Genomic DNA, 26,340 nt, shown 5'->3' with positions numbered 1-26,340 from the left:
ATCAGACAGTTCCTCCTCCTCCTCCTCCCTCCCTGTGGCTGGTGTTGCACTTTGCCTTGATGTAGCTGGCCTGGTGACACAGGGAGGGTGCTGCATGTTGGCAGCAATCTGACGTAGTGATTGGCTCATTTCCCAATGCACCGTCAAGAACTCAGCCAGACTTGCCTCCACCCGTCCATAATGTTGGTCTTGCCTGGCATTTTGCTCAGCCTGCTGTTCTTTCACCTGGTTGAGGGCTTCCGCTAGCTGGCTTACCTCCCTGGTGTCCCGCCGGTATGCCTCCAGGATGTTAGTCAGTTCAGGCATACCGGGCCCTGCAGCTGACTGGCCAGAATCTCGCCTCCGCCTTGCGCCACTCCCACCACCCTGACCCACACGAGCACGGCCTGTGCTTGTGGGCACATCCGATCGACGGGCCCCCGAGTGCTGGCAGGGGGGAGGTTGTCTGCCACCTCAGGGGCGCCCGACAAAGGGTGTCCCTCATTTTCAGACAGGCTCTCTGATGGATCATGGGCAGGGCTCTGACCTGTCTGCTGGGATGTGGTGGGAATGGTTCCGGTGGTTGGCATAGATGTCGCTGGTACAGTTGCTGCAGGGGTTTGGTATCCAGAGGAGCCAGGTTGGTTGGGGTCATCCACAGTGCGTTGAGTGGCGTCGCTGTCGGTGGGGTCAGGGTCCTGCTGAGCCTGGGACTGGGATCCTTCTCCCCCCTGGTTGGGGGGGTCTCCACACATTGCCCTGTGTGTGGGAGAGACAGACACTGTTAATGCACTATCAATTGACATCTTAATTAGTTTAAAAAAAAACAATTGATGGACAGAATGCAGAACAATGTCATACACTCACCCCAGTACAGAGATCTGGGCCTAAATCCATCATTTTTGTGCACTCCACACCACCCCAGGTCAGACATGGCCATATGCAAATCAGCCTTGACCCTGTGCCTCATGGGAACAGTCCAGCCCGAACTGCCAAGCCATGTCTTTCCTGGACCGGAATCAAGCATCCAAATACCGGTTTCTGGCTATCAGCCGTTATCAGCCTGGATAGCTTGACTCCAGTGGTGTGGAGAGCATGGGACTCACGTCTGAGCATACCCATCCCACTCGGGGTGACAAATTCAAAAACAACAATTGATGGACAGAATGCAGAACAATGTCATACACTCACCCCAGTACAGAAATCTGGGCCTAAATCCATCGTTTTTTTGCACCACTGGAGTCAAGCTATCTAGGCTGAAGAAGGCTGATAGCCAGAAACCGGTCCTTGGATGCTTGATTCCGGTCTGGGAAAGACATGGCTTGGTAGTTCAGACTGGACTGTTCCCATGAGGCACAGGGTCAGAGCTGATTTGCATATAGCCAGTGTCTAACCCAGGGTGGTGTGGAGTGCAAAAAAACTATGGATTTAGGCCCTGATCCTTGTACTGGGGTGAATGTTCTGCATTCTGTCCATGAACTGTGTTTTTTGCAATTTTCACCCCGAGTGTGCTGGGTATGCTCACACGTGAGTCCCAGGCTCTCCACACCACTGGAGTCAAGCTATCCAGGCTGAAGAAGGCTGATAGCCAGAAACCGGTCCTTGGATGCTTGATTCCGGTCTGGGAAAGACATGGCTTGGTAGTTCGGACTGGACTGTTCCCATGAGGCACAGGGTCAGAGCTGATTTGCATATAGCCAGTGTCTAACCCAGGGTGGTGTGGAGTGCAAAAAAACGATGGATTTAGGCCCAGATCCTTGTACTGGGGTGAATGTATGACATTGTTCTGCATTCTGTCCATCAACTGTGTTTTTTGCAATTTTCACCCCGAGTGTGCTGGGTATGCTCAGACGTGAGTCCCAGGCTCTCCACACCACTGGAGTCAAGCTATCCAGGCTGAAGAAGGCTGATAGCCAGAAACCGGTTTGGATGCTTGATTCCGGTCTGGGAAAGACATGGCTTGGTAGTTCGGACTGGACTGTTCCCATGAGGCACAGGGTCAGAGCTGATTTGCATATAGCCAGTGTCTAACCCAGGGTGGTGTGGAGTGCAAAAAAACGATGGATTTAGGCCCAGATCCTTTTACTGGGGTGAATGTATGACATTGTTCTGCATTCTGTCCATCAACTGTGTTTTTTGCAATCTTAATTAGTTAGCCATTATCACCATCACAGTTCCACAAGCTTTACATTGTTGTCATTGTTCAGTTGTGTATGTTGTGGTAGTAAATTGACATGTACTCTGGGGTATTTTCCTTCTTCCATTCTCTTGACAATGACTGACACAGCCATTGGTGTGTCTTGTCTTGCCGGCACAACACATATACAGCAGTGCTCTGGTTCACGCAACATCCAGGATACGGTGTTAATCCTTATGTCTGCGTCAAGCATGCACAGAGTTTAGATGCAGCATGTCCATGTAAGAGACAGAGCATTATTATTTTGGATACATTCTTCTACTTTGGATAGTTGTTGCTGTTCCGTGATGGCCAACCAATGCCAACACCCCTGGACCTGTACACCCACTTCTAGATCATGGCTTTAGAACGTGGCACTTCTCCAAGACACATCACCTTGTCAATACCCATGTCCATGTTGGTACTTAAGTGCATCCACAACGTTCATGAGATGGGGCACGTGCATTGTGTGAGAGGCACAATGGACTGGAGCATCTGCAATGTGCATGTAAAAGTTGTATGCGTATTTATATGAGTGAGTGTTTAGTTGTGGTACATGACAATTGTGACAGTGTTGCACTCCATTGCCTGTCCCCAGGAGATGAGTTTCTCTAAGGGGGTGTATGACAGGCCATGCTAGTAGTTTGCGTGTGATATGCAAGCATCCATCCTTCATGATTTGGTTGTCCCCTCATGTAGCATGCTGGCATAATCGTGGTTGTGGGTTCCTGCACAGGATGTGTGAACTTGTCCTGGTGTTTGTGTTTGCAATGATCACAGGAGGGACTTGTGCTGCCTACACCTGTGCCCATTGTGTACTACAGAGCTTTCCAAACTGTGTGTCCTGACACAGTACAGTGTCGCCTGCAAATGGTGGGTGTGTCGCAGGCACTTAGTACATGACTGCTGGTAATTAGGAGACATCCCTAAACACTCTGCTCTATGGTCTTTATAAGGCCTGTGCAGTGCTCGGGTGCAACTGTGTGTGTGACCAGGGAGCTGGGGTGAGGTGTCAGAGGGAGGAACACTGAGGGATGGATACAGAGGGAGGGAGGGACACAGGAGGGAGGGAGACAGAGGGAGGGAGGGAGACAGAGGGAGGGAGACAGAGGGAGAGGGAGACAGGGATGGAGGGAGGGAGAGAGGGAGGGAGACAGAGGGAGGGAGACAGAGGGAGGAGGGCAACAGAGGGATGGAGACAGGGATGGAGGGAGTCAGAGGGAGGGAGGGAGACAGAGGGAGAGAGACAGAGGGAGGGAGACAGAGGGAGAGGGAGACAGGGATGGAGGGAGTCAGAGGGAAGGAGGGAGACAGAGGGAGGGAGACAGAGGGAAGAGGGCAACAGAGGGATGGAGACAGGGATGGAGGCAGTCAGAGGGAGGGAGGGAGACAGAGGGGGGGAGACAGAGGGAGGGAGACAGAGGGAGAGGGAGACAGGGATGGAGGGAGTCAGAGGGAGGGAGGGAGACAGAGGGAGGGAGACAGAGGGAGGAGGGCAACAGAGGGATGGAGACAGGGATGGAGGGAGTCAGAGGGAGGGAGGGAGACAGGGAGGGAGACAGAGGGAGAAGGAGACAGGGATAGAGGAAGACAGAGGGAGGGAGGGAGACAGAGGGAGGAAGACAGAGGTGGAGGGAGACAGGGATGGAGGGAGTCAGAGGGAGGGAGGCAGAGGGAGAGGAAGACAGGGATGGAGGGAGTCAGAGGGAGGGAGGGAGACAGAGGGAGGGAGTCAGAGGGAGGGAGACAGAGGGAGAGGGAGACAGGGATGAAGGGAGTCAGAGGGAGGGAGGGAGACAGATGAAGGGAGACAGAGGGAGAGGGAGACAGAGGGAGACAGGGTTGGAGGGAGTCAGAGGGAGGGAGGGAGACAGAGGGAGGGGGACAGAGGGAGGGAGACAGAGGGAGACAGGGATGGAGGGAGACAGAGGGAGGAGGGCAACAGAGGGATGAAGACAGGGATGGAGGGAGTCAGAGGGAGGGAGGGAGACAGAGGGAGGGAGGGAGACAAAGGGAGAAGGGCAACAGAGGGATGGAGACAGGGATGGAGGGAGTCAGAGGGATGGAGGGAGGCAGAGGGAGGGAGACAGAGGGAGGGAGACAGAGGGAGAGGGAGACAGGGATGGAGACAGGTTGTTTGTGCTCGCTCGCTTGCGTGTCACAAAATGATGCATCTCCGGAAGGTGTGTCAGCAACATGAAATTGTTTAGAAGCTGTGGTCTACTATCCTGTGTGATATTTCCCTATCCCTGTGCATTGGGCATGGTGCTTGGGTGTGTCCCTGGGACATATGGGATGAGAGCAGCCTCCTACCCTCCACCTTCCACCCTTTGTGCCTCCCCCTTGCAACTAACCCCATTCTGTTGTGTCCTGCTGGGACTCAGGGCCACCCACCCCATGATGCTGGGCACTGTTGTTAGTCCACCCATGTAACATGTGTTTTTTGTACACTCACCAGACTCAACGGCTCCTTCAATTCCATGTACTCCCACCGGTGGCAGCAGGGCCATGACTTTCTCCTCCCAGGGATGGTATACAGGAGGTCTGCGGGGACCACCACCTCCAGTGTAGTATGCAGAGGCGTAGTCCTGGTCCATTTTCTTCTTGACCATCCTCCGCAGATCATACCACCTGGACTGGCATTCCGGCCTGGTGCGCCTGATGGGTGCAACAGCATTGACCTTGTCTACGATCCTCTCCCACAGGCGTGTTTTTTCAGCCATGCTGGTCTGCCTGACCAATGCGCCAAAAAGCTGTGGCTCGACTCTGATGACTTAATCTGTAAGGATCTCATTCTCCGGGTTAGTGAACTTTGGATTCTTGGGTGTGGTCATGGTGTGGGGTGTATGTGATTGAGGGGGTGATGGTGTGTATGGATGAGGGTGTGTGGGTCTGATTGTGAAGGGGGTGGTGTGGGTGTAGATGAGATAGGGTGTATGTGTGAAGGTGTGTGGCTGCAATTGTTTGTGAGATGTCTGTGTCTTCGCAAGAAAGGGTATGTTGCAAAGGATGATGGGTTGTATGTATGGACCCTTTTATTGGTCAATTTGTGGGTGTGGCTTAATTTGAATTGGTGGTGTGTGTTATATGGGGTGGGTGTTAGTGTTGACCTCTGTTTGCCTGTTTGGCTGTGACCAGGACATTGTTTCTCAATGGTGTGTACACAGGAGACATGTTTAGTGTGGTTGTGCGACTCGTTAGCAAAGTCCTTGTGCTGGTTTAGGTGTTGGCGTTATGTGTGCGTGTCGTACTTGTGCGTGCGGTTGTCTTGAACGGGCCGTTGGCGGGTGGGGGGGTTCGCGTAGGCCTGATGGGGGTGTGTGCGTGTCGTACTTGTGCGTGCGGTTGACTTGTATGGGCCGTTGGCGGGTGGGGGGGTTCGCGTAGGCCTGATGGGGGTGTGTGCGTGTCGTACTTGTGCGTGCGGTTGACTTGTACGGGCCGTTGGCGGGTGGGGTGGTTCGGGTAGGCCTGATGGGGGGGTGTGCGTGTCGTACTTGTGCGTGCGGTTGTCTTGTACGGGCCGTTGGCGGGTGGGGGGTTCTTGGTCGCTTGATGGGGTGGTGTGCGTGTCGTACTTGTGCGTGCGGTAGTCTTGTACGGGCCGTTGGCGGGTTGGGGGGTTCACGTAGGCCTGATGGGGGTGTGTGCGTGTCGTACTTGTGCGTGCGGTTGACTTGTACGGGCCGTTGGCGGGTGTGGGGGTTCGCGTAGGCCTGATCGAGGGGGGTGTGCGTGTCATACTTGTGCGTGCGGGTGAGTTGTACGGGCCGTTGGCAGGTGGGGGGGTTCGCGTAGGCCTGATGGGGGGTGTGCGTGTCATACCTGTGCGTGCGGTTGACTTGTACGGGCCGTTGGCGGGTGGAGGGGGTTAGTGTAGGCCTGATCGAGGGGGGTGTGCGTGTCGTACTTGTTCGTGCGGGTGAGTTGTACGGGCCGTTGGCGGGTGAGGGGGTTCATGTAGGCCTTCTGAGGATGTGCGTATCGTACTTGTGCGTGCGGTTGACTTGTACGGGCCGTTGGCGGGTGGGGGGGGGGTTCGTGTAGGCCTGATGGGGGGGTGTGCGTGTCGTACTTGTGCATGCGGGTGAGTTGTACGGGCCGTTGGCGGGTGGGGGGGTTCGCGTAGGCCTGATGGTTGTGTGTGCGTGTCGTACTTGTGCGTGTGGTTGTCTTGTACGGGCCGTTGGCGGGTGGGGGGGTTCGCGTAGGCCTGATGGGGGTGTGTGCGTGTCGTACTGGTGCGTGCGGTTGACTTGTGCGGGCTGTTGGCGGGTGGGGGGTTCACGTAGGCCTGATGGGGGTGTGTGCGTGTCGTACTTGTGCGTGCAGTTAACTTGTACGGGCCGTTGGCGGGTGGGGGGGTTCGCGTAGGCCTGATGGGGGTGTGTGCGTGTCGTACTTGTGCGTGCGGTTGACTTTTACAGGCCGTTGGCTGGTGTGGGGGTTCGCATAGGCTTGATCGAGGGGTACAGGTGTGCTATTTGTTGATGCCGCTTGCTGTGAGGCGAATGATCCCGTACGAATCATCCTTCATGCGCGAACACTTTGGGCCGTACCAATTGCGGACAGGCTTTTCGTACAGGATCGTACTAGTGTGTTTGTACGGCATGTTTACAAATCGTACGGTAGGATTCCTGATGCTTATTCGTACGGGTCATCGACTGTGGTTCGTACGGTTCGCTGATATTCGTACGGCAATCGACGGAAATGGTTCGGAATTCGCAGGTCGGACGGTAGTTTCCCATTCGTAAGGATTCAGCTACGAATACGATTCGTACGCCGGATTATTTTAGCGGATCGGAATCGACGCCAATGTGTTGAAGTTTCAACCTGGAAGATCGTTATGAGACGCATACCTCCTGCGGTGGACCACACGCCACCTGTATGCATTCTCACAATTACTTCCTTTATGTCTTCAGAAGTCAAGAGAGACTAGTCCCAAATCATCATAATTGATTGGGCCATGAAATTGTGGTACCCATGTTTTATAAAGCCCGAGCATTTGTCCTCTGATCTGGCTACCACTTTGAGTGGGCCTCCTGTATCAGCAAAAGGCTGAACCTCCACAATCTATCCATGCATGGAGATTATAGCTGAGCAGTTTTGAGGTATAACTTTAAATGGTGGCTGTGATCATTGCAGCCAGATGGCACTAAAACAAATCAATTTATTTGGGGTTTTTGCAGACGTCTGTGGCCTGGTGTAGAAACTATCATCTTCATCCCTTACCAGCCAAGGTATCTTATGGGTTATTTGTTTTATCATTAGCCCAGCAAAGCTTTGCAGTGTGCACAGTTAAAGGTTATATGTTGGCCCCTTCAGCCTTTTTATGTTTGCTAGACCAGCCTTTCCTTTTCAAATCATCTGTTGTGGTGTGTTTTCTGAAACGCTTGACACATATATTTCCACTGAAGCCATTCATCATGCCTCGGTGATCCTTTATTTGTTCTTACATTTCACATTTGCATGCCATTCGAGCCCATCTGCTGCTGCAGCTTGTGGTACCTGACTGTAAAGATGTTTTATTCTCTTTGCTATCACTTCTGCTGTGTGCTGTATCAATGAACTGCATTCAGTGCAACCTCTGTGCACGGTCTCCTTTCCTGACAAATTAGTGATGAGGACCGGAGGCCACCTTTCTGCTTAAAATAGTATCACCCTTTCACATGGAACAGTCCATCACCCTCCCATTGTTTTTCTTTCTGCTACACATCTTTAATGAGTAGGAAATACTTAATTTGCTTGATCCCAAGACAGAGTTAAGCCCCTTCATTGAATGCATGAAGGAGGAGCATCTTCATGATCAGCTCTTTATGGGGTTCGGCAGTTGCAAAAAAGGAAATACTGTACAAAAAAAGGACTCTGTTGTTGTGACTTGTCCTATGTAAAAAGACGTGCTACACTTTAGCTTAGAAAGAGCCTTCTAAAGGCCCAAGGGTGCATTCCACCTGAGCTAAGGCCTCTACGATAGAATTAGCATGTGGAGTTCCTGTATTGAACATCTGTGAAGATGCAGGGTGGACATTAGTGCACGGATTCATCAAACACTACCACCATGACAACATATCTATAGAGACGGTAGTTATGCTTGCTTGGTCATGCAGGACTAGTTTGGTGTGCGTCTCCTCAAACCCTGCACCCTTTTGGTACCTTTTATGAAGGTGAGGAATCAGAATGCTGTACCTGGTGGGTACTCTAATCACATGTTCCTCGCTGCCCTCCTGTGTAGTGGACTTCTGCATATCCTAAAAAGGTCTTGTGTTTTCGGGACACTGTCTCCGCAATTTGTCAGAGTTAATCCATGTCTGAGAGAGTGGAATGAGAACAACAATATAGAAACTGACGTCAGTGCACAGGGGTGACACCTGTATTGAGCTCCTTGACTTTGAGGACAATGCAAAGCTCTCTTCCTTGGTAGCTATTACTTTTAATATTTTCAGATTCAACCTGGGACATGAGAATGTTCGAAAGGGGAAGACTCCAATGTTAGATAGTGTTTTCCCCAGAAAGAGCATTACCAAAGTTAAGTAACTTGTTAATCTATTGCTTGCCATGTGAGCATGGCTATGGGTTCTTCATTCCCTTTGATGCTAGTTAAGCACAAGTTAACCAGAATTGTTCTTTTGGCCCCCACACCATTAAGATATATCAACCAGTTCTGTGCAGTAGGGAAAATTAACAAGTGCCCCATAAACACCACCATCTTTTGACAGAAAAGCCCATTCTGATGGATACATCTGCCTGTGGATTCCTCACCTTTTGAATTACCCCTGCACCAGCATTCCACGGAATTGAGGACGTCACAATGCCACGGCTCTGCTCGGGACTCTGTATGACATCATCGGAGCCATAAGAAGACCTCGTCGGCGTGCTGATATCACTTTCTTTTTTTTCCGTGCCGCCAACGCAGATCATTGAGATCAACCTCATCTGTGAAGTGGCATCATGAGAAGGATATCATCTCGCCATCACCAACACCTTTCCCACAGGGGACTCTAGCCCATAGTCCGGTGTCGGGGTATTCACCACCACCCAGAGGTTCTCCAGATCCGAAAGAGTCTTCTCCAGTTCCTGCGGCTTTGCCTGTGATGCTCTGAGGCACAGGGTCAAGGCTGATTTGCATATGGCCATGTCTGAACTGGGTTGGTGTGGTGAGCAAAAAAATGATGGCTTTTGACCCAGATCACTGTATTGGGGTAAATGTATGACATTGTTCTGCATTCTGTCCATCAACTGTTGTTTTTGCATTTGTCACCCTGAGTGGGATGGGTATGCTCAGACGTGAGTCCCGTGCTCTCCACACTACTGGAATCAAGCTATCCTGGCTGATGACGGCTGATAGCCAGAAACCGGTCCTAGGATGCTTAATTCCTGTCCAGGGAAGACATGGCTTGTCAGTTCGGGCTGGACTGTTCCCATGAGGCACAGGGTCAAGGCTGATTTACATATGGCCATGTCTGAACTTGGTTGGTGTGGTGAGCAAAAAAACAATGGATTTAGGCCCAGATCGCTGTACTGGGGTGAATGTATGACATTGTTCTGCATTCTGTCCATCAACTGTTGTTTTTGCATTTGTCACCCCGAGGGGACGGGTATGCTCAGACGTGAGTCCCGTGCCCTCCACACCACTGGAGTCAAGCTATCCTGGCTGATGACAGCTGATAGCCAGAAACCGATCCTATGATGCTTGATTCCGGTCCAGGGAAGACATGGCTTGGCAGTTTGACCGCTGATAGCCAGAAACCGGTCCTAGGATGCTTGATTCCGGTCCAGGGAAGACATGGCTTGGTAGTTCGGGCTGGACTGTTCCCATGAGGGACAGGGTCAAGGCTGATTTGCATATGGCCATGTCTGAACTGGGTTGGTGTGGTGAGCAAAAAAACAATGGATTTAGGCCCAGATCGCTGTACTGGGGTGAACGTATGACATTGTTCTGCATTCTGTCCATCAACTGTTGTTTTTGCATTTGTCACCCCGAGTGGGACGGGTATGGTCAGACGTGAGTCCCGTGCCCTCCACTCCACTGGAGTCAAGCTATCCTGGCTGATGACAGCTGATAGCCAGAAACCGATCCTATGATGCTTGATTCCGGTCCAGGGAAGACATGGCTTGGCAGTTTGGGCTGGACTGTTCCCATGAGGCACAGGGTCATGGCTGATTTTCATATGGCCATGTCTGAACTGGATTGGTGTGGTGAGCAAAAAAACGATGGATTTAGGCCCAAATCGCTGTACTGCGGTGAATGTATGACATTGTTCTGCATTCTGTCCATCAACTGTTGTTTTTGCATTTGTCACCACGAGTGGGACGGGTATGCTCAGGCGTGAGTCCCGTGCTCTCCACACGACTGGAGTCAAGCTATCCTGGCTGATGACGGCTGATAGCCAGAAACCGGTCATAGGATGCTTGATTCCAGTCCAGGGAAGACATGGCTTGGCAGTTCGAGCTGGACTGTTCCCATGAGGCACTGTGTCAAGGCTGATTTGCATATGGCCTTGTCTGAACTGGGTTGGTGTGGTGAGCAAAAAAACAATGGATTTAGGCCCAGATCACTGTACTGGGGTGAATGTATGACATTGTTCTGTATTCTGTCCATCAACTGTTGTTTTGGCTCTGGTTTCTGCGGCGCCACAGCCTCTGCTCCCTGTAAGGCCTCATGTGGAACAGGTCCAAGGGGCACCGGATCCTTATCCTCATTTTCCAGGACCTGGAGCGGATCCATCGCATTTCCTGAATGCGATGTTTGGCATGTTTGCCAAGGCATCTTACCCTTCCTGCGAGCCCTCTGGCCCCATGGGTCGGCATGCGTTCAGTTTGGCTATTCCCCCAACAGTATACCCAGGTGCCTTTTGTGCCTTTTATGCCAAGTACTCCGTCATGGCAGTTTTCAGCGCCGATGTTTTCGACTTGAATACCTCAGTCACCGGTGCCTTTTGGCGTTGGACTGATGTTATCCCGGATTCGATCGATGCCATTGCCTGCTTTGAAGGGACTTTCTTTGACTCCAGCGCCATTGTCAGCGGTGCCGCGGCCGGCGCCGCCGACCCCGCAGCAGCTTTCCAAGAGGGAACCGCAGACACTGCTGGTGGAAGAGGAGTACCGGCAACAGCATGAGGCAGGGGAGATCCTCGACTCGATAGATGACTTCGAAGGTCTGCAGGAGGCCAGTGGTCTGGATACTTCCCCATAATAGGAACTTTCCTCTCCAACGTCCTTGCCTTCTCAGGATGTTGCCCCTTACCACACAGTCATCAGAAAGGCAGCTTATCTGTTGGACCTTCAGTTGCCTCAACTGATGTGAGGTCAAAATAATTGACCAGGGTTTTGCATTCTTCCTCCTCGACTGTTAAACCTCGGCTGCCTTTTAATGAGGTGTTGACAGAGTTGATTATGGAGGTGTGGCAGAAACTCTTGTCTGCCCCTGCAGTTTCTAGGTCAGTGGCTAGGCGTTACAAGCCTGCTCCTGGTGATCCAGTTTTTCTTTCTACCCATCCTTCTCCAGAAAGCTTGATGGTTCAGGCCTCTTGTTCCAAACAGTCTGCTAGGTCTTTCTTTCTACTCCAAGGGATAGCGACTCAAAGGAAAGGTCTCCTTAGCAAGTATGGCTCTTAAGTCTACAAACACCACATGTTTGCTAGGGAGGGGGGTGTGGCTTAGCAAAATGGCCGGCTAGACGCGTTTTCGTCCAGCTCCTGCCCAAAGCCTCTATAATCCTGCAAAATCCTGGCACATTGACTTTTTCAGCATAATCCCTGAGGTCGGAAGCCCCCCCTAGACCTCCACGGTGCTAGAGAGGCGCGGTAATCGTCACCCGCGATTGCGATCCGCCCAGAGGCCCGCCTCAGCCCCGCCTGACCTTGCAGCTTGCAAATGGCGGCCGCTATGCTGCCAAGTGCGTGAGAGGAGCCGTCGCGCTTGGTGGGGCCCTGGAGGCCGGCGGTCTCCCTGCGCGAAGGGACAGAGAGGAGTGCGGACCCCGTCGCTGTAAGGTGGGCGCTCGGCAGCGCTGTGGCATGACTGGAGGGCGGATCGCTGCGGACCCTTGGCGCCTGCATCTACGTGAGGCCGGTGAGGAGCGGCCTACTCGCGCCCTGGCTGCGGCTGCCTGAGGAAGCTGGGAGGGCCTGAAGTGTGCACAGTGCCCGCTGGGACCGGGCTGCCTGGGTGTCTTTTCTTCCCCCCACCCCCTGGAGGACAGTTGGACCGAGTGGTGCTACGGGGGTGGGGGAGTCCTGGACTGCTGGCCCTGGAGTGGGGCGATTGCGAGAGTCAGTGGTCTCCCTGCGCGAGGGAGGCTGGGGTGGTGCGATCCACCAGCACCAAGGCTCCTGGGGTTTGAGGGCGCAGTGGAGACCCGCAGGCTGGACTCACCGTGTTGAAGAGTGACCCCCCCTGCCCATCCTTGTAGCATGATGGCCCGGAGGTCCCCGACGCAGTGACAGGAGGTGACCGGCAGGATATGGATCCACGACTGACCTGTGGGCGAGGCTTTGGATCCCAGTGGTGAGCTCCCCCGCAGGGCCGGGCTGTGGAGTGCAACATACACGCGGCCAATACATACCCGATGAGCGCTAAGATTCCCTGGGGCCGCAGACGTGTGGTGATGTGACTTCTACCGACGAGGCCTGGAGACGGCGCGAAAGCTGGTTTAGACTGCCTGGACGCAGACCGGGGGCCGGAACAGACGGGAGTTGCGTGGCTGCCTTCAGGGCTCCCCTGCGACCTGTGAGGTTGTCCTGGTTGTGGTTGCGCTGGATAACTGCAGCTCCCCCTGTGAGGTGCATTCTGAGACGCCCTCGAGCGACCATGCCATTATGGGGAAAGACCGTCAGGCAAGGGGAGCCCAGGCGTAGAGCGGGAGATGGAGAACCACCAGGATACAGCAGCTCGGGACAAAGCTGATATCTTAGCAGCAATTCGCGACTCCAGGGTGGCGTTGGAAACCAAAATGGACGGGATGGCCATGGACATCAACTATCTGCGCCTTGACCTCAGAAAGGTGGCGGACAGGGTCACCACCACGAAGGGAGACCTGAGTGTATTGCAATCCGAGGTCCGTCAGCTGATGGAGACGGTCACAGCTCTCCAGGAACACACGGCCCGGTTGGAGGATCGGGCGGAGGATGCAGAATGGCGGTCGCTTCCTGGAATTCCCGGAGCGGACAGAAGGGCCAGCGGCGGACCTCTTCATTGAGGACAGGATTGGTAAGGTTTTTACGAATCTGCACTTATCCAAATTGTTTGCAGTGGAGAGGGCTCACAGGACTTTGGGGCCGCCGCCGAAACCGGGATCCCCACCTAAGGCCATCATAGCCCGGTTCTTTAATTTCAGGGACTGGAACTTGATCCTTCAACACATTCACAAAACAGGTCCGCCCAAATTTGACAATCATGACATCCATATATTCCCAGATTATACAAGAAAGGTCAGGATCTCGGGAACGACTTTCTGCGGGTTAAGAGGCAGATGCACAGCCAGAATATTAAATATAGCCTGCTCTTCCCGGCCAGGCTCCGAGTGCAACACGGCAACAGGACGCATTTCTTCGACCGTCCATCGGACGCGGACGACTGGATGGACTCGTTGGGCCTGGCGGCCTACGATCATACACAGGGCTGGCAGGAGCAGAGACGTCGGAGCGGGCGACGGCATAGCCAGCGGCATGGAGAGGGAGATCAATCCCTGGAAATTGGACGTATCACGGTGGGCCTGGATGGTACACTCCGGGCGAAATTAGAGGCGATCCCGACTCAGAACCAGTTCTCCCCACTGTGTTTGGTACAAGAAAAACAGTCAGATTCGGGGGCGCCCCCAGCCCGGCTGTCGAACCTACACAGGACAAATGACTGATGGACCCGATGGCCAGAGCGAGACACATGGGGTCTTGGGTACTGTGAGTATCTTTATTCTCCGACCTGGGGGGAGCTGTACTGGCCCGAGTGACTTATGGAAGGGGCCGTTCTTCCGGGGAGTGGGGGGGACAAAGAGAGGAGAAGGGCTGGAAACCTGGGGTTGTTTCTTACAATGACTACACTGTTGTGCTAAGTACAGACTTAACTGACCGGCTGTAGAGTGCTGAGGTGGCTGGCTAGACCACTGGTCGGACAGGGCGGCGTGGTACCAGTCAGTCGGCTGAACGTCCAAGTAAGGGGAGGGGGACTCTTTTTGATTGGTACACGTACAATTGATGTGTTTTCTTCTTTCTCTTTACTGATTACAAGTTGAGGGGGGTGGTTTAAGGGGGAGGGTGAAGCTTTGGGGCGGGGTTTGGAGTCTTCTGACCAGGATCGGATTAGGAGATGCAGTGCTACCGCCTGTGGGTGGGGGGTGTTGGGGATCCATGTTTTGATTGTGGGGGGGATGCTGCCAGGCCGAATTGTAACCGTATTTGGGGATGTATAAGCTGTCCGTTTTGGAGGGTCGCATTGCACTGTGGTGGGGGTCACGTGTATGTTTGCTGGGGGCTAGGGTGTCATGGATAACTGACTCATAGCAGGTGATAAGTACAAATTCGTAACATGGAATGCTAGGGGGCTCAATAACAGGATTAATCGCATCAGGGTGGTCACCTACCTCCGGCGCTATGGGGTCAGCATTGCACTGCTACAGGAGACACACCTTTGGGGAGATTGTCTTAAATATGTTCAGCGTAGGTGGCGGGGGCAATTGTTCGCCACATCTTACTCCGGGTTCGCCAGGGGTGCATTGATATGGGTGGCACCGGGAGTCCCTTTCAAGGCCATGCACACTAAACTGGATCCGGAGGGCAGGTTTGTGATTGTGGTGGGGACGTTGGATGGGCGTAGTGTATGCTTGGTGAATCTTAATGCTCTGAATAGTGACGATGAGGAGTTTCCGGGTCGAGTGCTGGGACGGGTAGACCTGGACCCGGACACGGAGCTCCTAGTCGCAGGGGATTTTAACTGTGCCCTTGATGGAGAACTAGATAGATGCCCCCCTAAATTGGATGCCAAGCGTAAGATGAGAGAGGCAATGAGCCAGATGCTCCAGAATTATGGCCTGGTGGATGCATGGAGGCACCGCAACCCAGCCCAGCGGGTATACTCGTGCTACACGCCTGCTGCCAATACCCATAGCAGACTGGACTACTTCTTCCTCCAGGGAACAGCAATGTATAAAGTGGCGGAGATCCACTATTTGGCTCGCTATCTGTCCGACCACTCCCCGCTCTTGCTTACATATTCGATAGGCGGACCACGGGCCAAGATCCCGCTCTAGAGACTCAACACAGACGCCTTGAGCGACCCTACCTATAAAGAGGCTATTTCGCAGGGGCTTGAGAGGTATCTGGATGTGAACTGGGGCTCGGCTAGCACCAGGAGGACTGAGTGGGACGCCATGAAAGTGGTAGTCCGAGGAATCTGTTTGTCAACGGAGGTAGGGGTAAAGCGGGTGTTAGAAAGGGATCTCTGACAGTATGAGGACCGGCTGGCAGGGATGGAAAAAGACTTCCCAACAGACAAGGAATGGCTGCCGGAGTGGACGGCCACATCAACAGCTGGGGGACACATGGGCCTCGCTCGGCAAATTTAATACAATGGCCAGTAGGCGGAGATGGTTATCGGAGGGCGATAAGGCTGGGAGGCTGCTGGCACGTCTAATTCGGGCGGAAAAGCAGCCCCACCCTATTCTGGCACTGAAGGATGAGATGGGCCACTCAACAGGCGATTAATGATGTATTTCGATCCCATCTGTGTAAAATTTACCTATAGTCTCCTCCTTCAGCGGACCCTGAGGGCATAGAAACGTTTCTTGAGGGGGTGCAGTTGCCCTGTGTGGAAGCAGACAGTCAGGAGGAAGTGGGGGGGCCCCCTCCGGGAGGAGGAATTACGAGCCGCAATAGCCCACCTGCGGACGGCAAAATTCCCGGGGATGGATGGATTAGCTGGCGAACTGTATAAAGAGTTTAAGGGGGTTTTGGTCCCGAAGCTCCTTGAAATTGCAACGGAGGCTTACGCCCGAGGCTCGCTCCCGAATTCTATGCGGGCAGCGACGATAGTTATGATCCCAAAGCCGGGCAAGGATCCTCTTCTTTCCGGATCATATAGGCCTATATCCATGCTGAATGTGGACTTGAAAATTATCAGCCAGGTGCTGGCCAGTAGGCTCCTCCTCTACCTTAGACGTCTAGTCCACGATGACCAATCGGGTTTTATTCCGGGCAGGAATACGTTGCGGAATATTCGTTGCCTGGCCCATGTCATGCAGGCCTTGGGGGGACGGGCCCAGCAAAATACACTAGTATTTCATGATATCGAACAAGCGTTCGATTCGCTCCGGTGGGCCTACCTCTGGAAAGTGCTTTTGAAACTGGGACTGGGGGAGGGGTTTGTAAAGTGGGTACAACTGCTCTACACCCGGCCGGTGGCCAGGGTCCGCACGGGACAGAATGTGTCAGACGAAATACCCATAACGAGGGGGACGCATCAGGGGTGCCTTCTCTCACCCTTACTCTTTGCCCTGGCTATCGAACCGCTGGAATGTCACCTCCGCACGGTACTTGAGGGTCAGGGCATTCGGGTGGGGGATATGGAGCACGTGGTGTCCCTGTTTGCGGACGATGCGCTGATTTCTTTAAATCAGCCGACGCAGTCATTGCCGACCTTGATAGCCGCATTATCGCAGTTTGCAGCGGCTTCAGGTCTTGTGGTAAATAAAGCAAAATCTCAGCTCTATGCGATTAGGGAGCGGTCCGACAGGGAGGGGGTCCAACACCCGGAGATAGGACTTCCGCGGGTGGACGATACCCTTTGCTATCTGGGGATCTGGATCGGACAGAACTCGGCCACCTTCTTCCAGCACAACATGGGTAGGATAATCCGGGGTCTGTAGGGGAGCATCACCTTCTGGAATACCCTTAAGGTCTCCTTGATGGGGAAGATCGCCCTAATCAAAATGGTGGTCCTCCCGCGCTGTCTATACACGATGCAAGGGTCCTTTTATGAGTTGCCGCAGCGGGTCTTTTGAGAACTGGATTCCCTATTAGTTCTCCTCTTGTGGAACAGGAAGCGGTGTAGGGTGAGTCTAGAGGTCCTGAAGCGTAGATGGGGCGCCAGGAGTGTAGAAGTCCCGGATCTGGAACTCTATTACTTTGCATCACAACTGCAACATGCTATTGCATGGCTGGATAAGGACCCCTCCTGGGAGAGGTCCTTGCTGGCAGGTACTTATGGGAGTGGGCAGTTGGGAACGCTGCTCTGGCAGGGTGGGGGGCGACGAGACCAAGGACTCCCGCTAGCGCGGTTGGTGGCCACAATATGGGATCGAGTAGTGCGGCGCTTGATTTGCGACAGACCGTTGGCCCCTGACATGGATTTCTGGCTGATGCCTCCCTTTGCCCGGATAGAACAGGTCATGTCCACTGATAAGTGGAAGGAGGGGGGGCTGCCTAATGCTGGCGACCTTTATCCGGATGATAAATTTATCACCTATCAGGAGGCGGTGACTTCCTACGAGCTGGGACCGGGGCAATTTCTCCAATACGCTAAACTAGCGGCAACGCTGCGGCAGCCCTGGCCTTTGTTCCCGGAGGCTCCGGTGCACACCCGCACTCTGGTCACCATGTTGGCGATGGCGGGGGGCCGTAAGTTTGTGACTCACCTATACAGGGCATTAAGGGAGGATAAAAAGTTGCGGCCCCTGAGGGTAGAAAATAAGTTGCAGCAGGTGTGTCCGCAGGAGATTACCCCCCAAGAATGGGAAAAAATACATAAAGGTGTGCGCAAGGTGTCAGTGAGCAAACGCTTTAAGCAAATCCAGTACAATATTATACACATGACTTACCTCTCGCCCAATCGGCTCCAGGCCATTGATAGTACCAGAGACTCCCGCTGCCCGAGATGTTGCAGTGTACGGGCGGATTTTATACACATGGTGTGGATGTGCCTTGTGCTCCAGTCTTATTGGGTGTTGGTTTTGGAGGTTCTGGCGAGGGTGACTGGATGGACCGTAGACCTGGACCCGCGTGCCGGGCTCCTGGGATTGATCCCCCGGGATCACAAACGGAGGGTAAGCAGGCGGTTCCTAATGTTAGCAATTCATTGGTTGTCCCCACAGGGCCCAACTCTGCTGAAATGGAGGGCGGATCTACGGGAGTGGGCACTGGCAGAGGAAGGGCACATGCGGAATACTAGGAGGGATGGCAAACTACCTGAGGTCTTGTTGGCTTGGGGGGCAATGTTCCAGGAGTTGGTGGGACGGGACATCCAATTGACACAGGACGGTTCGGAGTCAGTGCCCACTGGGCGGGGGGAGGCTCCAGTTCAGGATGAGGGGACACACGATGACCTACCATAGGGAGTATGTGACTCAGACCTTATCTTTTTTCTACTTTTTTATGGACCCGGCAGCAAGGGAGGGGTTGGGGGGGGGGCATAGAGGGGTTGGGGGTGGGGGGATATCTTATACAGTTGTATAATGTTTAAGAAAAAAAGTACCTGCAAATGTGGTAAGATAGAGGACTTATTAAAAAAAAAAAAAGGAAACATAAGATTTGACAAAAAGCTAAAAAAGAAAATGTACTGCGGGTGGACACCTGCTCTTTGAAATGAGGAAGTAATGATTGTCATGTACTGCTATCAGTCATAAAAACCTGTAGATCCTAGGGAGACCTTGACTGCAGATGCAAGCAATATGTCCTGAAGTTCATGTGTAATGATGCCACTGATGCGGTGTGTTTAACCTGAAAATTCAATAAAAAAAAAGCAACACTGTTATTTGTTGGTGAAATTATCATACCATGATGACTTTGCAGAATTTGTACTTTTCTATGGAAGACAACTGTATATAAACCCTTGAATTTGGGAGTGAGTCACAAGACTCACGATCCCTAGGAATGATGTACGATTTCTCACTGATTTCACTGCACATTTGGGATTTAGCATTTCTCAGATTTTTTTATTATTTTGCATTGATGGTCTTTATAGCAACTAACTTTATGTAATCCAGCAGGTTCTGCATTCCATTATTCTGTTTTGCAATTCTGAAATCTGTAAAAAACCTTTTTTTTTGTAAATTACATTCTACAACTCCCAAAAAAAAAAAAATGTTTGCTAGGGAGATACATTCATGCACTGATGGATACTGTCATCATCATCAGGCTCCGAAGTTGCCTGATGATGATCGTGTTCACTTTTCGGAGGTACGATCAGACACCCAAGCGGCGGCCTGTCAAGTTATTCAGTCTGGTCTGGTCATGGCGAAGTTGGTCAGCCAGGTAATGGGCTCTTCGGTGGCCACCAGGAGACATGCATGGCTTAGGTCTTCAGGTTTCTCTCCTGGTGTACAAGCTGCTTTGCTTGATCTAACCTTCGATGGATCAAGACATTGGGGCAAAGGCGGATTCTGCACTGCAGCTTTTCAAGGACAGTAGGTCTACTGCAATATCCTTGGGCCAGCAGTCCCAACCTAGGGGCTATAGTTACAAAAGGTGTTGAGACTTTGAGAAGGTGGCTTCCATTTGAGGCCATCAACAGTCACAGCAGCAACAACAGCTGAATCCTTTGCACAAGTAATACAGAGGGAAGGGTAGGGGCCGTCTGTGAGGAGTTTCTCGACTTAAGTCTCCCTTCTCCTCCTCCTCTTCTGCCCCCACCACCCTTACAGCGGGAAAGCAGCTCTAGATGCCCCTCTTGGAGCATGCTGTCCTTTTTTCTTCAACATTGGAAATCGGTTACTTACGCCCTAACTTTTCAAGAGTTTCCACCTCCTTACCCTCCTCGCTAGGGATGGTGTTCAGAGGACCATTTGCTGCTTTTACAGCACGAGGGTCTGGCTTTGTTGCAGGAAGGTGTGCTAGAGGTGGTTCCGGAGCAGGAAAGGGGTCAGGCATGCTACTCCCGTTATTTCCTGATTCCCAAGAAGGACGGTCGGTTGAGACTGATCCTGGACCTCAGGGTTTTGAATTTTTACCTTAAGCAGGAGAAATTCAAGATGCTGACCCTAGCTCAGGTTCTTCTAGCGCTGCAGCAGGAAGACTGGATGGTGTCGATCAACTTGCAAGATGCGTATTTCCACATCCCTATTCTCATGTCGCATCGGAAGTATCTTCTGTTTACGGTAGGATCTCAACACTACCAGTTTGCGGTCCTTCTGCTTGGTCTTACTTCCCCACCTCGGGTCTTTGTAGGTAACAACGCGTCTGTTGTTCAACTTGGGCTTCTCGATAAATGTACCCAAATCTCACCTGGTGCCCTCTCAGCACAGCCTGTTCATAGGGGCAATTCTGGACACTACTGTGTGTTGAGTATTTCCACCTCCCCAGAGTATTCTTGACATACAGGAGATGATTCCATTGTTTCACAAAGGAACGGCTGTTCCAGTCCAGAAGGTTCTACGCCTGCTCGGTCTGTTCACTTCTTGCATACAGTTGGTCAACCAAGCACGCTGGCACATGAGGGCACTCCAGTGGTGCCTCGGAAGTCAGTAGTATCAACACAATGGAGATCTCAGGGAGATCGTCAGTATCTCCAGAAACACTGCAGCAGAGCTGTCTTGGTGGAGTGTTCCAGGCAACTTGTCTCAAAGAAGGCCTTTACAACTTCCTCCGCCGATGGCCACAGTAAACACCGATGCCTCCACTCTAGGGTGGGGTGCTCATCTGGGGGATCTGGAGGTCAAAGGTCTTTGGTCTCCAGAGGAAAGGTTGCTCCACATCAACCTTCTGGAATTGCGGGCAATATGTTTGGCTCTCAAAGTCTTTCTTCCCTCTCTTTGCAGTCAGTCAATTCAAGTCCTGACGGACAACACTTCTGCGATGTGTTACATAAACAAACGGAGAGGGGTAGGGTTGCATCGTCTCTGCAGAGAGGCTCTGCAACTCTGGCCCTTGGCTCAGAGCCATCAGATTCGTGTGTTTGCAAATTATCTGGCCGGGTTGCTAAATGTGCTTGGGGACAGTCTCAATCAGCAATACTCAGCTGACCACGAGTGGAAACTTCACCGAGAGGTGATTTGCTGCATCTTCAGGTTGTGTGGGTCTCCTTGGGTGGACCTGTTTGCCACTCGAGAGAACGCGCACTGCCCGTCGTTCTGCAGTCTTCAGTATCCGATGCAGTGAGCATTGGGGGACGCGTTTCATTGGGATTGGAGCTCGCAACTCCTTTCCTCCCATACCCTTGATTCCTTGGGTTCTGAGGAAGATTTGCCAAGACCAAGCTCAAGTTATTTGATTGGCCTGGACCCTCCGCTCTGTCTCCCTCTCAGGGCAGACCTCCTCTTGCAGTTGCAGGGGTTGGTTAGACACCCCCACCTCCAGAGCCTGCAACTTCATGCCTGTAGATTGAATGGGGCAATCTGAGTTCTTTCTCTCTCTTTCCGGATGTGCTGGATGTTATTTTACCATCCAGGAGATACTCCACCAAATCTATTTATTCCTCTAGGTGGTCCAAGTTTGTGAAATGGTGTGGAGAGTGGTCCGGTGATCTTTTGAAGGCCCATTTATCTGATGTACTTGGTTTCTCTCTTTGCTTAGTTTAGTGGGGTTATGCTGTGGCTCTGTACAGAGTTATTTGTTGGCCTTGTCAGCTTTCCTCTGTTTGCCGGACCAGACATCTTTTTTTAAGTCTGCCATTGTTATGATGTTCATTAAGGGCCTTCCTCCCACTCCCTCAGTGGGATTTGAATCTGGTACTTACTTTCCTGATGGGTTCTCCTTTTGAGCCTCTTCATAGTTGCCCGTTGAGGCTTCTTTCTTTTAAGATGGTCTGTCTGATCGCTTCTACCTTCGCCAGGAGGGCAATTAAGTTGCAGGCTCTTAGTTATAAACCTCAGTTTTTAACCATTCATGCAGAAAAGATGGTTCTCAGGTCCAGGGCTGCTTTCCTGCCTAAGGTGCGACACTCCTTTCCATCTAGGGCAATCTATTACCTTGCCTACCTTCCATGCCCCCTCACCCTTCCAAGGAGGAGAAGAGACTTCACCGCCTGGACCCTAAAAGGGCGGTCAGTTTCTACCTGGACTGTACCAGGGACTTCAGACTGGACAACCAGCTCTTTGTTGGGGGGATTAGGGGCAAAGCCATCCACAAGAGAACGCTATCCAGGTTGATCATCTTGGTAAGCAAGATTTGCTACGCCCTAGCCAAGAAGGAGCCTCCTGAAGGTATCAGAGTTCATGCGACTAGAGCTAAATCTTCCACATCTGCTTTGGCTCGAGGTGTTCCTGTAATCAACATTTATAAGGCTGCAACATGGGCCTCCCACCACACCTACGCGAAGCATTATTGTTTGGATTCTGAGGTGGGGAAGGATGGCCATTTTACACGTTCCGTGCTGTAGGACTTTTTGGTATGAGTAGGTGGACACCCTCCTCCGGGAGAGAGACAGCTGTGAGATTCAAATCAAAAGGTGAGGAATCCACAGGAAGATGTATCCATCAGAAGAACAAGTTACTTACCTTCGATGACGCTTTTTATGGTGAATACAGTATATACCTGTGGATTCCTCACTGTCCCACCCTCCTCCCCGTTTGCCACCTTCGTATACCGAAAAAGTTTTTCATTCTTTGGCATGGTTGCTTTCCTATGTCTTTTGCTTGCCATGCTGTTGATTGTTAGGAAATGCTGTGTTTCTTTAGCTTTTCGTTTTTGGCTGTATATTGTGTATATTTGTGTATATATTGTATACAGTGTATATTCCAATTGTGTTGTCGGTCCACCCGTTCGCCTCAAAGGAATCGAAAAAATGGGTGGAACTGAGGCCAGCATGCCGATGGGGTCTTCTTATGGCTTCGATGACGTCATATGGAGCTGTGCCATTGTGACATCCTTGTCGATGTGGGAGAGCTAAAGAAAGTTTATGGGAATGCTGGTGCAGGGGTACGTCAAAAGTTTGAGAAATCCACAAGCAGATACTGTTTCCACCAGAAAAAGTGTTACCGAAGGTACGTCAGTTGTTCTTATGGGGCATACATTGAATTCTGCCAAAGATCATAAAGGTCAGCAAGTCCCCTGTACTTGCTACGCACATGAATGAGTTCCAATGGTAGTGTACTACACATACTGATCAGTACAGAATGTATGTAGCAAAATAGTAGCAATAGTGAACATAATGATGGTGTACAGAATAAGGAATCCAATCATGATATGTATTACAGAGGTGCATTCTCGCCTTTGTAGTTAAAGTTTACACCCTACTTAACAGAAATGTATTTTTTGTGGTGCTCAGTATCCTTGGCCTACTTGGACCAATGTATTAGAGGCTACTCAAGAGACAGCAAAATGTGATGTAAACTGGTCAAATGGTTCGGATGCATGGACTGGCATCTTGGAATAGTTTTTTTAAAACCATAAAAAATCATCCCGAAATGGCTGCTGAATTTTCGCTTACATACGGTGGCCAACTTGTAATGATTTGCCATGCTTTGTGAAATTAGAATTGTAGGATGGCCATCCTTGGATGTAAATTTGGGTGCAGAACAGGCCTGAGTGCATTTGGTATTAAAGTATGCAAACATACAGGTGATGGCAAAGCTATTAGCTGTGCACCTGCCTTTGAATGATGAGAACTACTTGCATGACCAATTCTTATTTTCTTCTGGTAGACAGAGGGTAGGAGGACAATACATCTGAAACATGGAGGACAATACATCTGAAACAGGGGGTTTCATGGGTGTATTTGATTATGTATTCCTGCAGTTATATTGATAAAGAAAAAGAAATGAGGACACTATCTAATCCCATCTTTTTTTCTGTTGAGATAAAAATAATCTCACGGTTGTTAAGGTGCTAAAGAAAATGAGAGAAACACTTCAGCATGTATTTAGGATCTTCTTTACAGACACCAACTGTTTACCAATCATGTACCTTCAAAGAAAGTATACATACTGATAAACAAATTTTAGAGGTATATATTTTGTTTCATTTTTTGTACATTGTGTACAATCTGCTTTTGGATGTTTGTTATGTGTGTTAAAAGTGTTCAATAAGGAAAATTAATAAAATGAGTGCTAAGCATGTTTAAGGTGTAGTGCTTCTCATCAGTGGCTTTTGACATTGTAGTAATGTGGAACTGACATTTTTACCTTTCAGTGATTATTAAAAGTCTGCTGAAGAAATGTGAGACAATCCACCCAGTACTGATGGGCATATTCGGAATACTCATAGGTGCATTAAACAGCTCACTTTCACAGGTAATGTATCCATTGTAAAAATGTAAAGATTTGATACACAGTATCAGTTCTCATCACTGTGGTACAAATACCAATGTTTTGAGCTAATTTATGGAAATATGTTCATTTCTAATTCTGCAGTTATTTTAACAGTTGTGATATTTGTGGTTCACAAGCATTATTTCTGATATGTCTACACTGAATAGCTACTTCCCTATTTAAATCTACATTTGTAACTGTTAAGTCTGATAGAAACTTCTAGCTGCAGATGCCTTACCTTTGAATTTCCCAGGTGTCAGACTAAATCTGGAAACCTTTGCTTGAGCAATACCTCTTGCGCGTGCAATCAGGTGACACCATTCGGCTCCGTGTCACGTCGGTGATGTTGCAGTCACCTATATAGATGTCATCCAGGATTTCGGATGTCAGTTCTTTTCTTTCCAAACCCGTTAAGCGCCGATCCACGAAGAACTACCCTACTGTCCCCTGTGCGAGGATGTCTTTGAGGAAGACAGGGTTTAAACTGTGTGGTGCCTGTCACCGCATGATGTCAGTTACCAACCACCACCTTGTTTCTTTCTTGTGTCTCGAGCGCGACCCGGACTCGTAGTCATGCTTGGACTGCCAGGCTATGGCTTTGATGGCCTTGCAGCTGAGCGGGCTACAAAGCTCCTTGTGGCTCGGCAGTCCACACCATCCAGCGAGACTCTGCGGAGGTCTCGGTCCCAATCGAAGAAGAGGAGTTCGCCGAACCCCTCATGAAGCCCCAAGTCCTCTTCGTCTCTCTCTCGGCCATCAGGACCCTTGGGGAAGAGGCCCAGGAGAAAAAGAAGAAGGCCAAGCGGACTACATTCGATTTCCCGTCTAAGACACCAACGCATCCACTTAGTCCAAGCGGACCAATACCATTTCGACTTACTGTCCGCCCAGGCCTTTGACAAGAGATTTTGAGCCGATACTGTAAGGCCTGGAACGACCAGCGCCTCCTGAAAGCCTCCATGCCATGAGGCGGAGAGATCCTTGGCGAATGAGGTGGTGTTGCTCCCTGTCCGGGCTCAGAAGATGAGGAAGCGGGGGGAGTAGGATTGGAAAATCCCAAGAAATTTCCAGAAGAACTGGAAACCACACTTGAGACCTCCAATATGACATCACCACCACCACCTCTGCTCCCAGAAGTTGGATCCGGGCTGCCGTCCTCACCACCATCGAGAACAGTGGGAAGGCATAACTCCTTTCGTTACTCCAGTCCTGGAGGAAGGCATCTGTGGCCTCCGCTAGAGGATCGGGTCTCCAACTGAAGAAGCGTGGGAGCTGATGATTGAGACGGGACACAAAGAAGTCCACCGAAAACGGGCCCCAGCGATCATCCAACCACCCTGAAGACCAGAACATCCAGCTTCCACAGGCTGGAATCTCTCAGATACTTTGAGTGCCAATCCGCCACTTGGTTGGCTTGTCCTGCAAAGTACTCCACTGTCACCAAGACTTGGTGTGCCAAGCAATACTCCCAAAACTCTTTGACGAGGTCTGCCAAGGCTCGGGACCGAGGACCCCCCAGACGATTGACATACCAGACCGCTGAGACGTTGTCCATCTTCAGCAGTACACACAAACTTGCTTGATGTCTGGTCCAGCAATGGGCGGCAAATGAACCAGGCAGTTGATATGCAGCCCTTATTCTTCTAAAGACCAAATGCAGCCTGTGGAGAATTCCCCGAGCGGGCACACCATTGGACCTGCTTGCGTCCAATTCTATGACAAAGTCTGGAGTCGAGCTGAAATTCACACGCCCATTCAGGCCTCCATGTGTGTCAAGCACCATGACTTCTCCTTGTTTGCCTCTTCTGACAGGGGAACCGCTAGATCCTACGATAACCCCTTCCTGAGGTGGTGCGCTTTCAGACGCTGTAAGGCACGATAATGCAACGGGCCCAGGAAGATTGCCTGAATGGAGGAGGACAAGGGGCCCACCACCCGGGCAATCTGCGGTAAGGAGGTCTGGGGCCTGGAAATGGTCTGTCTCAGGATGTGATGGATCTTGGCCATCTTGCGA

The 26,340-nt window shown here is 51.4% G+C and overlaps 1 protein-coding gene across 1 annotated transcript in view; it reads left to right on the top strand.

The window, feature by feature from the left end:
- LOC144823936 (sperm-specific sodium:proton exchanger-like) overlaps positions 1-26,340 on the top strand; it is an 8,804,346-nt gene that overhangs the window by 169,285 nt on the left and 8,608,721 nt on the right. The window contains exon 2 of the mRNA XM_078682870.1: positions 24,208-24,308. Coding sequence (XP_078538996.1) covers positions 24,208-24,308 — 101 coding nt within the window. The remainder of the gene's footprint in view (positions 1-24,207; positions 24,309-26,340) is intronic.

This window comes from Lissotriton helveticus, chromosome 3_1, assembly GCF_964261635.1.
Source record: "Lissotriton helveticus chromosome 3_1, aLisHel1.1, whole genome shotgun sequence".
NCBI lineage: Eukaryota > Metazoa > Chordata > Amphibia > Caudata > Salamandridae > Lissotriton > Lissotriton helveticus.
The sequence above is the reverse complement of the archived record's forward strand: the minus strand, read 5'-3'. Positions and strand labels throughout refer to the sequence as shown.